The 15,146-nt window shown below is 41.2% G+C and overlaps 2 protein-coding genes across 2 annotated transcripts; one reads left to right on the top strand and one right to left on the bottom strand.

Annotated features, from left to right (window-relative positions):
- Nucleotides 1-276: 276 nt before the first annotated feature.
- LOC117572004 (uncharacterized) lies at nt 277-2,931 on the bottom strand. Its single transcript, XM_034254520.2, has 2 exons — nt 2,889-2,931; nt 277-2,799 (listed from the first exon to the last, which is right to left on the bottom strand). The coding sequence occupies exons 1-2, from the start codon at nt 2,889-2,891 to the stop codon at nt 412-414; spliced, it is 2,391 nt and encodes a 796-aa protein (XP_034110411.2). The 5' UTR covers nt 2,892-2,931; the 3' UTR covers nt 277-411.
- Nucleotides 2,932-14,358: 11,427 nt separating this feature from the next.
- LOC117572005 (importin-9-like) lies at nt 14,359-14,804 on the top strand. The gene is made up of 2 exons (XM_034254521.2): nt 14,359-14,410; nt 14,473-14,804. The coding sequence occupies exons 1-2, from the start codon at nt 14,359-14,361 to the stop codon at nt 14,802-14,804; spliced, it is 384 nt and encodes a 127-aa protein (XP_034110412.1).
- Nucleotides 14,805-15,146: the final 342 nt, after the last annotated feature.

Raw genomic sequence — 15,146 nt, 5'->3', positions numbered from 1 at the left:
CTTCGTCTTTGGATAATTGCGTTCTTGTGCGCTGAGCCATGAGCTTAACTGTTGCTGTCATAACTAAGCGAAAAGGTATACAATTTATGAAAACGTCGAGAGCTTCGCTCCTGCTACAGCTAGAATCGGACAGCTCAAGAAGGCGGACAGGTGAACAGCTGCCTAGCTGCCCGCTCGCCTCAATGGTTCACTGGATGGCTCGCTGGCGAGCTATTGTATGTACATGGCGGAGCCGTTGGAACAATAAAAGTGCCACGATGCGTGTATATTATAACAATTTTCCTTGGATTTATTTTTGTTGATTTCAATCGTTAAATAATGGCAAAACAGGATTCTTACTTACGACCTAACGAGTGCTTGGTGGGGATAAATGTGTTCTAATCGTATACAGGCAGGTACCAGATTGCGCGCTTACAAGGCACGACGATGACGTAGCTTCAAGCGACGGACAGTCTTGTATTGATAGCCATCCTCACCGAGAACAGCCGAGTCTTGGGCGACAGCGGCTTCCTCAACAGGGGCTTCCTCTGCGACCTCTTCAGAGGGGGGCAAGTATTCGTTGGCGATCTCGGAGACATCACGACGTTGACGGTACTTCAGGCGACGGACAGTCTTGTATTGGTAGCCATCCTCACCGAGAACAGCAGAATCCTGAGCGACTTCTTCGACGGGGGCTTCAGTGGCAACTTCCTCAGCTGGGGGCAAGTAATCGTTGGCAATCTCAGAGACATCACGACGTTGACGGTACTTCAGGCGACGGACAGTCTTATATTGGTAACCATCCTCACCGAGAACAGCGGAATCCTGAGCAGGTTCCTCAACAGGGACCTCGGTAGCGACTTCCTCAGAAGGGGGCAAGTAATCGTTGGCAATCTCGGAGACATCACGGCGTTGACGGTACTTCAGGCGACGGACAGTCTTATATTGGTAACCATCCTCACCGAGAACAGCGGAATCCTGAGCAGGTTCCTCAACAGGGACCTCGGTAGCGACTTCCTCAGAAGGGGGCAAGTAATCGTTGGCGATCTCGGAGACATCACGACGTTGACGGTACTTCAGGCGACGGACAGTCTTGTACTTGTAGCCATCTTCAGAGAGAACAGCGGAATCCTGAGCAACTTCTTCAACGGGGGCTTCCTCAGCAACTTCCTCAGAAGGGGGCAAGTAATCGTTGGCGATCTCGGAGACATCACGACGTTGACGGTATTTCAGGCGACGGACAGTCTTGTATTGGTAACCATCCTCACCGAGGACAGCAGAATCCTGAACTACTTCTTCGACGGGGGCTTCAGTGGCAACTTCCTCAGCTGGGGGCAAGTATTCGTTGGCAATCTCGGAGACATCACGACGTTGACGGTACTTCAGACGACGGACAGTCTTGTACTTGTAGCCATCTTCAGAGAGAACAGCGGAATCCTGAGCAACTTCTTCGACGGGGGCTTCAGTGGCAACTTCCTCAGCTGGGGGCAAGTAATCGTTGGCAATCTCGGAGACATCACGACGTTGACGGTACTTCAGGCGACGGACAGTCTTGTACTGGTAACCATCCTCACCGAGAACAGCAGAATCCTGAGCGACTTCTTCGACGGGGGCTTCAGTGGCAACTTCCTCAGCTGGGGGCAAGTAATCGTTTGCAATCTCAGAGACATCACGACGTTGACGGTACTTCAGGCGACGGACGGTCTTGTACTTGTAGCCATCTTCAGAGAGAACAGCTGAATCCTGAGCGACATCTTCGACTGGGGCTTCCTCAGCAACCTCCTCAGAAGGGGGCAAGTAATCGTTGGCGATCTCGGAGACATCACGACGTTGACGGTACTTCAGACGACGGACAGTCTTGTACTTGTAGCCATCTTCAGAGAGAACAGCGGAATCCTGAGCAACTTCTTCAACGGGGGCTTCCTCAGCAACCTCCTCAGAAGGGGGCAAGTAATCGTTGGCGATCTCGGAAACATCACGGCGTTGACGGTACTTCAGACGACGGACAGTCTTGTATTGGTAACCATCCTCACCGAGAACAGCAGAATCCTGAGCGACTTCTTCGACGGGGGCTTCAGTGGCAACTTCCTCAGCTGGGGGCAAGTAATCGTTTGCAATCTCGGAGACATCACGACGTTGACGGTACTTCAGGCGACGGACAGTCTTGTACTGGTAACCATCCTCACCGAGAACAGCAGAATCCTGAGCGACTTCTTCGACGGGGGCTTCAGTGGCAACTTCCTCAGCTGGGGGCAAGTAATCGTTTGCAATCTCGGAGACATCACGACGTTGACGGTACTTCAGACGACGGACAGTCTTGTACTTGTAGCCATCTTCAGAGAGAACAGCGGAATCCTGAGCGACTTCTTCAACGGGAGCTTCCTCAGCAACCTCCTCAGAAGGGGGCAAGTAATCGTTGGCGATCTCGGAAACATCACGGCGTTGACGGTACTTCAGGCGACGGACAGTCTTGTATTGGTAACCATCCTCACCGAGAACAGCAGAATCCTGAGCGACTTCTTCGACGGGGGCTTCTGTAGTAACTTCCTCAGCTGGGGGCAAGTAATCGTTGGCAATCTCGGAGACATCACGACGTTGACGGTATTTCAGACGACGGACGGTTTTGTAACGGTATCCATCTTCTCCCACAGCAGCGGAGTCTTGGGCAATATCCGCAGAAGCGGCATCGACACCAACTTCCTCCAAGGGTGGGATATATTCATTCACGATCTCGGAGACATCGCGACGGTGCCTGGCTTGTTCGACAGGAATCACTGCAGCCGTCGCTGCGGCAATAAAGATGCACGCAATGAATAGTTTCTGCGATAGAGATGAAACGGGTATTGATGATGGGTATAAAGTAATGTGTATTGATCCTGGAGGGTGATTATTCCTTTTTGGGTACCTACCATAATGGTATAGATCTCCTCGCTAATTGTATTATCGATGGAATCTATGGGTCGAATGATTAATAGTCGCAATTTGTCGGCATATTTATACGCTCTAATGTTTACCATGTGGCGCGCACATAAACCAAACAATGACCAACACTTTGTTTGCTCCAGCAAACAGCAGCAGCAATAACAACAACAAAAGACCCGGCAACAGCTGAGATGCTGAACTGAGAGACCCAATGTGGGTCTACCTGGTCATTAAAGACAAGCATAAGCACAAGCAGAGCAGCATTTGCAAGCCCAAGCAGCTCGCACATGGTGCCACTTAGGCACATCAAGTACCCAAACTCATGCCCCCGCCAACCGCCGAGCATCAAGCGTCAAGCGTCACACTTGCGAGTTAGCGGAGCACAGCTATCATCTCAGCTGTTGGCGGACTGGAAGCCGGTTCAGGTCGACTCGAAGTGCGGAACTAAAAAAAAAAATTATTGTTTCGCTTTCGTTTGGGGATCGTTACGTTTTGAATGTTTCACGGTCAACATTGATATCGTATAATAAGTTTTAATGCAAAAATAATAAAACTACACATACAAAAAACGACAAACAAAAAAAAACAACTATAAAATTGAAATCATATTTCAAATCTTAATGACGACTGGCAAAGTGTTTAGCGTGATCCATTGTCATAGCGTATGCTTTATTAATAGCTTCGCCTCTCAAGATTTAGTTAACCAAGTGGTTATCGGTAATTTGCGTACTACGATATGCTCAGTTCAACGAACTGTATCAACCAAATTTGATGTATAGAAAGGTCGATTGTGAATGGTGCGCGTTCGATCGTTTTAGCTTGGTTCGTTAACTCTTTAGATCATTTCAATCGCTTTTGCGTGGCTCGTGTTTAGAGTCTGTTTATTCTATTCTGTTTCGGTTTCTATTTCCACATCTTTGTCTCAAAAGCGATGATATCATAACATACGCTGTACGCAGAACGTTGTACACGCGCATTATCAGCTAATTGAGCAAACAGGGGACTTCTTTTATGGGTAGCAAAAACTTGGTTATATCTTGGTAGTAAATCCTGTACACATTGCCAGACAGGATATCAAAGATTTTGCGCAAAAAAGTCGAACAAGCAACAATAGCCAGTAGAGGAGTTGAATGTGCCAGACGCCAGAATACTCAAGGTTGAATGTTAGTTTAGATAATGTACTAGAAATTTATTTATATTTTCTGGGAAACATGTCATAATTTTTTTCGAGTTTCAACAAGATTTGGAAGAAAATGTCAAAAGAAAACAGAAATTTCGTAATCATAATAAATGTTTTTAAACTTGATTTCAACTTAATTTTTTTCAGGGAATTCAGCAAAGTGCTTGGCAACTTATGAGGTTCTAGATTTCATTAGAATTGCCTAAGTCAATACAAAAGCGAGACGTTTTAAGTTAGTTACTGCTAATTGGCAATGCATATATAATTTATGTGTTTGCTTTAACTTAGCATACCTCATTAAATCATTATGCTGTGTACAGGGTATCAAAACAGCTAACAACTTGCGAGAGTACGAAAAAGTTTTGCTATGAAATTCATAAACTTGGCAAAAACAAGGCAGCTTGCTTGCCGTCAGCTTGCCAAGCTGTGCCACGCCCACCGGCGCCCACCCCGTTGCCGCCCATGAGGGACAGTTAAAAGTTTGCACAAATCATATGCATATGATGTTGTCGTGGCACAGTGTCACAATCCCGTCACATCTGCTAAACCACACCAAAAAGTATGAGGAGCAGCGCAGTAGTAGCGACATCAGCGCCCCCTAGCGGCTCGAAAAGCAACTAATTAAAAGGAGACACAAACTAGGAGTGAAGTTCACACACTCTCGGTGGGAAGTGTGTCAAGTGCTTGGGAATGTGGTAAACAAAACAAATGGAGTGTGCAATCTGTCGTAAACAGCCATAAATTCTGTGTAGTCAGTTGAGGCGGCAACTATTGCTGTCATAAAGCGGCTGGTGACGACGACCCTACAATCCCCCCCTCCCGATATTTCCTTGACATCCCTCAAACCCTGAAACCTTTAGCACCCTCTGCCCCCTCGCTAGTGTTACTACACATACGTATACATAACATCCTTATCGCAATCATTCACAGCGCCACTTGTGAAATCTGTGAAAGCGGGGAGAAAGAGAGAGTTTTCGACTGTCTTGACTTGAACTGAAGCATGAACAGCCCAATGACACATTCTAATATATATAAACGATGTTTTATGACAATCAATTTGTTACAATTCAATAGACACAACTGATACAAATGTGCGTTAGTGTGTGAGTGTGTGCGTGCGCTCTCATTTATGTGATTATTTGATTTGTGTTTTGACGTTCGACATTCATATCCCACTCAAAGTCCCGAATCTCTCTCTGCTGCCCGTGGTCACATATAACGAATTTTATGAACTAGAAAGTATCATTAATTTAATACGCTTACGCATACGCATACGCTTATGTAAACAAGGCGTACACAAGGCTACAAGGATACGCGTATCCTGCAGCCGTTAGTTATGCCCATTGTAATGTAAATACGCGCCATGCAATCCATAAATAAACATTCGACACAAACACAATAAATGTCAGAAAGTTTCGCCATTATCCATTCCGCCAGTTAATGCGACCAGTCCTGCATGTCCTCGGCGACGACATCCTCATCCTCATCCTCGACATCGTCTTCTTGCAAGCATACAGTACAATACTTTATTATATACCCTACGCATGCTGACTGTGCCCAGAAGGGGTATCATTTCAAATGATTAAGTGCCAAATCTGATCATAATGCTCTGAGTTGAATTAATTTCGTTAAGAGATCAAGGTCACACATTAACTAGAATATTTCTGAAGCAACTCAAGGACAAACTTCATAAATAGCACATTTCAATCGAGACGTTATTGGTATTTACTTTGTAAGTACTTTAATATATTATTCATATATGCTCAAACTTTCAGCACGCTCCATTAAGAAACTTAGTAGCAATCTCTATTTACAGGACATCTACGCGACGATCACTCATCTACTTTGCCCATTATTTCTTGTTATTTTAATGATTTTACAGCGCCGTTGTGTCCATTCGCCCAATTCCTGTTCGCAGAGTTCGCATTGCCATTTTCATTGTACTTTTCATTTGTAATTCAATTCGCTCCCAGCTCCATAGTATCCCAGATTCAGAGATTCATGGATTCAGTAGGGTTCTTGGTTCTTCTCCACACTATTCATTTGCTCTCCACTACTGTCGGTTATTATTTTACATGTTCGTTTCGCTGGCTCACTATAATTTATTAGCAATTTGCATAATTTTCTTTTATAAAGCAGTTGCCGCTGCTTTCATTGTGCCAACTTTTTTGATTTAAATGACGCTCACCCGGTTGCCCAAGCTCTCCCCCTCTCCACATTCTCCTCAACTCATAAAGCGATTGTCAACGTCATCAACTCTTTTTCTCTGTATTTTTCTTTTGGGCAATGTTATGCAAATGTTGCTCGTATTACCCATTAGGTCTGATAGTTTACGGCGAACATAACCACAAGTCATTTGTAGCTACGTTTATTTCTCGGCTGTCAAAAGTTACGGGTAAAACACACATACATATATAAATGGAGATATTCGCAGATTGTTGGGGATTTTTGATTGAAGGCCGCTCATTTAAACATGAGAGTGAGTATTTGCAACTGTATTCAACGAAAATAAAACATTTTTAATCGAACAACCTTAAACTGAATTTATGGCAACATATGAAATATAAATATTATCAATGAGTGAAACAAAACGTGTAACCTTCAATCGAATTTATACATAAATATCGGTTGTAGTAATTTATTTGAGAAGCGTAAATCGAATTCTGAATTGATAAAAGATCAAATTGAATTATTTTTAAATTTAATTTGAGTATAACTACAATTAAAATAAACTTTAGTTCTATAAAAACTTCTTTATTCAAACAGCAATTAAGCAATTTTTAATTTCCAACATTAGCCGCTATTATAAATCATTTTACTATTTTACTTTGCATTTGAGTTAAATGTTAATGCAAACTTAATAAAGCATTTTAAGTAAGTATATAAAGTTTTCTTGCTTTAATGTTTGATTCAAGTTTTACCGTTTAAACAATTAAAATTTCATTTAAAAACTTTTGCCCCAAAAAGAGTGGAGATGAAATGCCAAAAAAGAACACGAAATTGAGGCAAAGAAGGTAAGAGTAAGTGTAAGTGTGTGTGTGTGTGTGGAGAGAAAGCTATCAGATAGCTCATTAAAAGGCCACATGTTGGATTGAGAGAAGTAACAAAGGAGCAGAGGATGAAACAGAGGAGGGTAAGGGGGAAGGGAGCATAACCGCATCATTACGCAATCTTTAAAACTACTTTGAGGAAAATGGAAGCAGCAGCTGCGCTTTGTAGTCAATTTTTAAGCAAAACTAAATGAAACTATTTAAAATACAATTTACTGCAAATCAATTGGGTGGGTTTTGTAATTAGAAAACCAACACAAGCACACACCCGCACACACACAGAAGCACATTTCATAAGCACGCTCAAGTGATTTTGTTAACTTGTGGCAGCTGGGGGCGTGTTGCAGCAACATACTCGAGACACACACAGACACATACACATAGTCAGTCACTGTTTGTTTCGGCCTCCACTGTTTGACTTGAAGGTATTAGAAACTAATTTGTAGAGCAGCCAAAGCAGCAGCAGCCAAAGCTAACAGGATACAAACAGCAATTGTTTGCCTGTCTATCTATCTCAGAGGCTTTAGTTTTGTGTCGACTCGTCGGGATTCGACTTTGGTCTCAGACCTGTACTAGTGCCATTCCGGCTTTTCGTCCTTTTTCTCAGTCCCCAAAACAACAACAACAACGACAACAAAAAATTGTAAGCAGGGAAACGCAAAAAAAATAAAAGAAAAGCAAGTAAAAATTCCAAAATCCCCGGCCAGAGACAGTTGGAAACAGTTTTGCTGGTCTAAATCATATGCTTGGCCCCAGCCAAAAAGATAGACAGACTTTCCTTCTGTCTTCCCTCATTCTCATCTCATCTTGTTTTTAAGTCGCTTGCGGCTTAAATTTTCTTAAATGTTGCATTGTCTTTTGTGGCAATGTCTCTGGCAGGCAACGGACAGCACATGCCAAGTTCTTTTTTTTTTTTTTGGTTTTTGTTTTATGGATTAACTAAACAAGCTCATGAGTAAATATTTTCAAGCATATTTTGGCAAAAGTTTACAATGAACTTGATGCCGCTTCTCGCCTCAGCAAAAGGTTTTCGGTTTATGTTCTTTGACAGAGGACGTTGAAAATTTTAAGCAACGCATTGCAAAATGTTGCTCCACACACACACACACAGAATATATTTAAGATATACTGAGACCAAGTTTGATGAGTATCTGCAAGATATTCGCACAAATATTTGAGCGAGCTGCTCTGCTTGTTGCCGTTGTCGAAAATGTTGTCAAAATAAGCATAAATATTAATATGTTGACTGCATTTAAAGTTTTCGCCCCAAAAACTGAAAATTCATTATAAATTATAAATATACGGAATAAATCCTTTTTTCGCTCGAATATATCGAAATTCCCTCGGGGTCAACACTATCAATTGTAATCCCCCACTCATATCGCACACAAATACTGCGCATATTGCAAAAAGAGAACAGAAAGAGCTTATATTTTGGAACATGTATAAAGTACAGTCGACTGTATAAAATAAATGATTTTCTAGTTAGATTAACTTATTTTCTTCTCTGCATGAGACTCTTTGTTAAACAATCTGATTTATTTTTCATAGTACAGGGTATCTCGGCATTTCATATTCTTACTCCATTTGCTTTACGATTTTGAAACATGCCAAACGTCGGCTCAGGTCAATAAATTGCAGCTCGAGTTGCTCGAGTTATTTGCAGTGCATTTGCATTGATGATTGTTGACATTAAAAGCAAATATAAATACAGTTTCCACTTTTCGGTTAACAGCTTATAGATGTGAATTACTTTTTTTTTTGCTTTTCTTTTTTTTATTGCCGATTTCGTATGCGAAATATGCATAATGAAAAAAAAAACTTCATTGCAGTCGCAGAAAATTTTGTATATTGTATTATTAATGTTGATGTGAACGGACACAGTTCTCATTATGGGCATTAAATTGTTTGCCGGAAAATACCTTTTGTTAATTTTAATTTAATTTATTGTACACTTGCCAAAGGTATTACGCACTGAATGGAACAAGTGTAACGGCCATGCAAGAGTGAACAAAAGATTGTTTGTTATTATAGGTAAAAGAGGGAAAAAGAACGAATAATTAACATTTAAATATATTTTACACAGATATTTTTAATGTAGAGAAGTTTTAATTTTCAGGCAACTTTCCGAAATTAAATTCAATTTCAATTCAAAGAGCATTCAATTTGCGGCTCTCTAATTTTCCGACTGCTTTTTATTATTACTTTTTATATCGCACTTTTCAAAAAGCTAATTTATGATTGCTCAATGCGGCATGTAATTGCATACAAAAGCCTTTAATGACGGTCGCCCCCTACCTTTTAAATGTGTGCGTGTGTGTGTGTGTTTGTGCAATGATTATATTTCATATTCAGATATTTCAGTTGAACTGCAATGTTATTCGAGGAATTAACTTACCATTATTAAATTCCCAATTAATGATTTTGTGTGTGTGTGTGAGGAGAAAGCAAATTAGAGTTGAGCTCTCTATATGAAGTCTGTATGTATATGTGTACTTTATATATTGAGTGTTTAGTCCGATTTCAAAGTGAACTGTGCATTGACTCTCACAAAAGTACGAGTTGAAGTTTGATTCAAGCCAATTAGCGGCAGGGAATTAAGTGCTCATTAAGCGTACGTCAAGTACGTCGAGAGAAAGGTTGACAGCATCGAAATGGTCTTCCTCTTCGTCCTGTCACTGATCCTTGGGTGTGGGCAATGCTTATCTACGCATAATAAAACCCACACAAATTAGTGAAATGTTCCGTTTGGCAAACTTGGCCAACTGCCGTAGCGTCGTAAACAAAACGCTAAATGCGCTCGGCATGCACAAATGTCGCATTACGTCCCAGGGGCGGGGCGAGACGGTGCTCGGTGCGGGAGAAAGGAGTTTCTCAATCCAAAAGGAGGAAAACATTTTGCTGGGATCTGCACTGTGTGGCAACTGTAGCTTTGACTTTGGTCGGTCGCACGATTAATCGTCGTTGCAAATTGTTGGCACGTTTTCAATTGACAGTCGTAGTTGTGTGCGCCGTCCGACCGACCGCCCGCCTCTCTGTGACAATGTCCCGGAGTCGGCTCAGTCCAACCCCTAATTTGCACGCCAACCCCCCGCCAACAAAGCTATCGCTGTTGTTGCTGTTGCGTGTAAATCACATGGCATTTGCTCATGGCTCCTGTTGCATCTTTTACGTGCTGCTGTTGTTCTGTTCTCGTTGATTCTGCGGCCATGATACGCAGCCGGCAGTCGGCAGCCTTTTCCCATTCCTCCTCCTCCCCCTCCTCTGCTGCCTCTCACTCCTCATGAGCCCTTTTCAGGCTCACGTGTGACAGGCTGCTTTTAAAAATGCCGCCCCTCTCGTTTATTTGGGTGTAATTTTTCAAGTCGCGACGTCTTTTGCAGTTGGCCATTAATCACACGGGCAAAATGCGACGCTGCATGCACAACACAAATAAAGAAACAACAAAAAAAACGAAGGTAAATAAAAAAATATGTAACAAGAACAATGGCAAACTTTTGCCATCAGCACTATCCTTCTGTTTTCTTTAATTATACACTAACAAATAGGAATTGACTGAATGCGCTCAAACGTTTTGGCATTTTATATTTTACCAATTGACAATCTACAAGTTGCAATACACCAATAAAAGCTGAAGGATCTTTGGTTCATGCTGACTTGATATAGATAATCGAAAATAAAGCCAGTTAGAAAAGTTTTCATAAATGTGTGCTCGGTGCGATATTTTACTTTAAATTTACCAAAATGAATATATTAAATTAGTACTAAAATAGATGAAAGGCTACATTTGGTGTATGGATATGTCATTACATTTATTGAAAATATACCATTGAATACAAAATATACCAGATTGTCAACCGAAAACACTATGTCCCGACTGCAGCAGGCGTTTTTGCAATATATACGTCAAAATATACCGAATAAATGTGCTAAAATGCGATCAAATATACCAAAGGTATATTGGTTATAATATTGCATTCATTTAAAAATTACTATTGAATACAAAGTATACCAGATTGGCAATCAAAAACTCTAAGTACCGACTGCAGCAGTCGTTTTTACCATATTCAATTATTTCTTAACTAACTTCTAAATATTTTATCAGAATGAAATTAAATTCAGAAGGAAATTCAGGAAATAAAGACCGAAATCTTTGTTGGGTTTAAATTTTCGTTGATAATCTGGTATATTTTCTAGCTACAGTAAATTTTAATTCTAAAAGTAAGGGTTTATACCCAATATAGTTTTTGGTATATTTGAACGATATGTTTTCTATATATATTGTTTATTTTTTACATACCGTATATCTTAATTCTAAAAGTAACTCGTTATACCAAATGTAATTTTTGGTATAATTATTCGGTATATTTGAATGATTATTTAAAATGCGTAGCGGGTATCTCATAGTCGAGCTGGTTTATCATGCTTCGCGTCTTAACTTCATAATCCGGCATTAATAAAAATGAAAATAAAAGAGCATTTGTATATCGACTTTACAGTGGGATTACATGCAAGCATTTGCAACTTAATCTTAAAGCTTTTCACAAATTGTTCCAGCTTGGCTGTCTGGCTGGCTGGTTGCTTGGTTGGTGTGGCATGACACAGCGCCATCGCATTATGCCTGCCAATAAGCCGCCAACGTTGACGCTGACGCTGCCGCCGCTGCTCGTTGACTTTGTTAATAATGATGTTGATGTTTCTGCTGCTGTAATCGCTATAGCACTTCGTAGCCAGTCAGCACCCAATTCCAGGCCTGTCTATTTTTAGCATTGAGGTCACGTGACTGACGTGTGACTGCCCTTTCCTCCCCTCCCTCTTGTCTGCATTATACAGCCCTTTGTTTAGCCCCAATGACAAACTAAGCTAAATGCAATTTGATGCGTGTCATGCACGTCGCGCCCTTCTTCTCCCTCACCCTCTCTCTCTCTCTCAATCCAATAGCTGAAAATGCGTAGTAATCATTATTTGTGACAATTGATGAGCTGAATCAATTTTTCTCTTTTTTTATTTTATTCTGCAACAATTTTTGTAAGAGCTTCGATGGCTCAGGCATCGGACTGACAGTTAATAAATATGTGTCACGCATGGCTTTGGACGCACTGCAGCGGCACGCCGATTGCCATGACACCTGCAATGTCCTGTTGGATGCGAAGCGAGCGGCAAATTGCAGTTCCCATAGCTTAGGCACGTGACACACAGTGGGAGTCGAGCCAGTAGCCAAGGATGTGCCCATTCTCACGCCTTGTCAAGGGGCTAAGCACAAACATACATATATATATGTAGTATATATATATATAGTTTATTATAGACTGCTAGCAGGAACCACACACACACACACCCACAGAAACACACACTCAAACAATGACCACACTCCACTTGCTCTTTGAAATTGGTCAAAGTTGAATGCCTTGTAAATGGTAAATAGGACACGGCACCGCAACGCACCGACCATTAATCAAATTTCCAATTAATTTGCCACAATTAATTGCTGTGATAATTGTGCAATGTGTGTATGTCTGTGGATAGATAGATCTACTCTGTTGTTGTTGTTGTTCTCGTTGTTGTTATTGTTGTCACAGCGCCACTACAATTACAGAAAAAATAAGTGAGAAAGTTGCAGTCCAATTTTGAGTGGAATAGACCCTTCAGTGTTAAATGTTCTATATAACAGATTACTGAATTAAAAGCAGATTTGAAAATTCTAAAATAATAAGGTGTAAGTTGGCGTTCTATATGAATTAATGCAAGAAATTTGATGCTTTTATCTTTTATAGTTTCTGAGATGTAATTGCTTAAACGGCCGGAGGAACAGAAGGACAGCCTCGGACACTGTTTCTGATTCAAAAGTATAAAGTTATAACACCCTTAGTGAACACCTCTATCAAGCGGAAATATTCATGATGTTCGCTTTCGTCAGATTTTTAGAACAGTTTTGCCTTTTAAAGCGGATAACGTTTTGAAAACTTTATCCAATTAAAATTTAAATAAAGCTTCTCTTGACTGGACATGAATTTTCTGTAATAATATAAAACTTTGTGTAGAATTTGAAGCAGATATGAGACTTCTAAAATAATCCAGTATAGGATAGCATTCTATATGAGCTAATACAAAAAGTTTGATGGCTCACTCTTATATAGTAGCTGAGATATAGTTGTTTAAATAGGTGGAAGGACAGAAAGACGGACTTAACTATTGGTGCTGACATAAAACATATGAACAGCCGAAACTTCGTTAGTGAACACATCTATTAAGTTGACACGTCTATTTAGCAAGCATTATTTATTCCCACTATGTATATTACAAGAAATAAGAAGGCTACGTTAATTCATGCATTTTAATTTAACACTAATGCAAATACCAATACTTTTAAATTATACAAATTAATTAGCGGCAAACAGGTTATGAGCTATTAGCCGCGGAAAATCCTCATAGACGGCGACAATACTTGGGATGCTCCTATAGGGGCATCACTGTTCAGAACATAGACAGCAACTATGCTCTATCCCTCCTCTGAACGGCTCATGGGTCTCTGTTAGCCGATGCTAACAATTTTGGCGCGGCCCTATAGGGCAGCACCGGTAGGAGACGTGTCGATCCTCTGCTCGACTGCTTTTCGCTTTTCGAATTAGTCCAAGTTAGCCGATGCTAACAATTTTAGTGCGGCCCAATGGGGCAGCACCGGTATGAGTCGAGGTGATCCTCTGCTATGGCACTAATCGCTCGCTGAGTTTAAATTGCACCCTCACAAGCAGCAGGCACCGGAAGAAGAAGTGGCGGCGAGCAGTGCCCAGCACGCAGTGGTAAAGCGAAGGCGAAGCAACAGCAGCAGCAATCAGTCGTCCAGTCACAGTCACAGCAACAGTGCTTCAGCACTTTGGCCAGCCGCAACACGACCATGTCCAGCAGTTCAGTGCTAAGCCTCTTTAACAACAACATACACAGAGATGTTGGTGAAGCGACGTCAGCGGAAAGACCGCTCTCAATGGTTGCCACAGCAAATTCGCTGCTTGAGCTGTCCACTTCCTTTTCTTTATTCTATGTTCCCAAATAAAATGAGTTATGTCCGTTGTATATTTATTGAATCGCATAGCTTTAGACACGGTTTTCTATAATTTTTATATTATTTTATTTTTATTTTTTTTTATTTGGATAACAAGTAATTACTGTACATGGCTTTTGCGATATTATACTCGAGGGCGATTCCAAGTTTGATTTACTCAACTATTCATGAATTGCGGCGCTGTATCGAGTTTCCTGCTGCGCTCCGAGATTATCGAAGGTGAGTTACAAATTAATCAATAAAGTTTGTATTTAATCAACCCTTTTTAACATATGCTTTAGTGTTTACATGTCTGGTGAACGAAATACCCAAGTATACAAATACGTTTATGGAACGCATCTTACCAATTGTCTGGCAGCTACTCACACAGATTGCCGAAACCTACGTCAAGGTGTCCGTTAATCAGACGGAACCGAATCCGCTGGCCAGCGGAACCAATGAAGAGGATGACGAGCAGACCAACTTTCTTATACAAATTCTGGAGTTCATCAACTGCATTGTGACTTGCAGCAAACTTCGCGGCACCATTAAGAATGTGCTCGCTGATTTGATCTACATCACCATTGTTTACATACAACTCAGTCAAGAGCAGCTCGAAGGGCAGCACCGGTAGGAGTCGAGGCGATCCTCTGCTATGGCACTAATTCGCTCGCTGAGTTGTATTCCAGTTAGCCGATGCTAACAATTTTAGCGCGGCTTAATTGGGCAGCACCGGTGGGAACAGTGGCAATCTTCTTTGCTTTTCAGCTTATGTATATGCCCACTGCAACTCCAGCAGCAGCTATGCGCGCCGATAATGCGCAGTTGCCAAACTGTTTAAACGCTTTCTAAACGTTTATAGACCCACGCCGCGCTAACTTGCAAATGCCTAAAAACATTTCTTATTAGAAATATGTATATGCTTATGTAACCTACGTACCTTATAATTATCCAAACAATACTTCTATATACATAT

This window comes from Drosophila albomicans, chromosome 3 (genome assembly GCF_009650485.2).
Source record: "Drosophila albomicans strain 15112-1751.03 chromosome 3, ASM965048v2, whole genome shotgun sequence".
NCBI classification, from domain to species: Eukaryota; Metazoa; Arthropoda; class Insecta; order Diptera; family Drosophilidae; genus Drosophila; species Drosophila albomicans.
Note: the sequence above shows the minus strand (reverse complement) of the source record. Positions and strands in the feature narration are given on the sequence as shown.

Bases quoted from the DNA above. Each gene is read 5' to 3' on its own strand.
- LOC117572005 (XM_034254521.2), top strand. From the start codon at position 14,359: ATGAATTGCGGCGCTGTATCGAGTTTCCTGCTGCGCTCCGAGATTATC. The intron at 14,411-14,472 runs GTGAGTTACAAA...CATATGCTTTAG, and splicing joins GCGCTCCGAGATTATCGAAG to TGTTTACATGTCTGGTGAAC.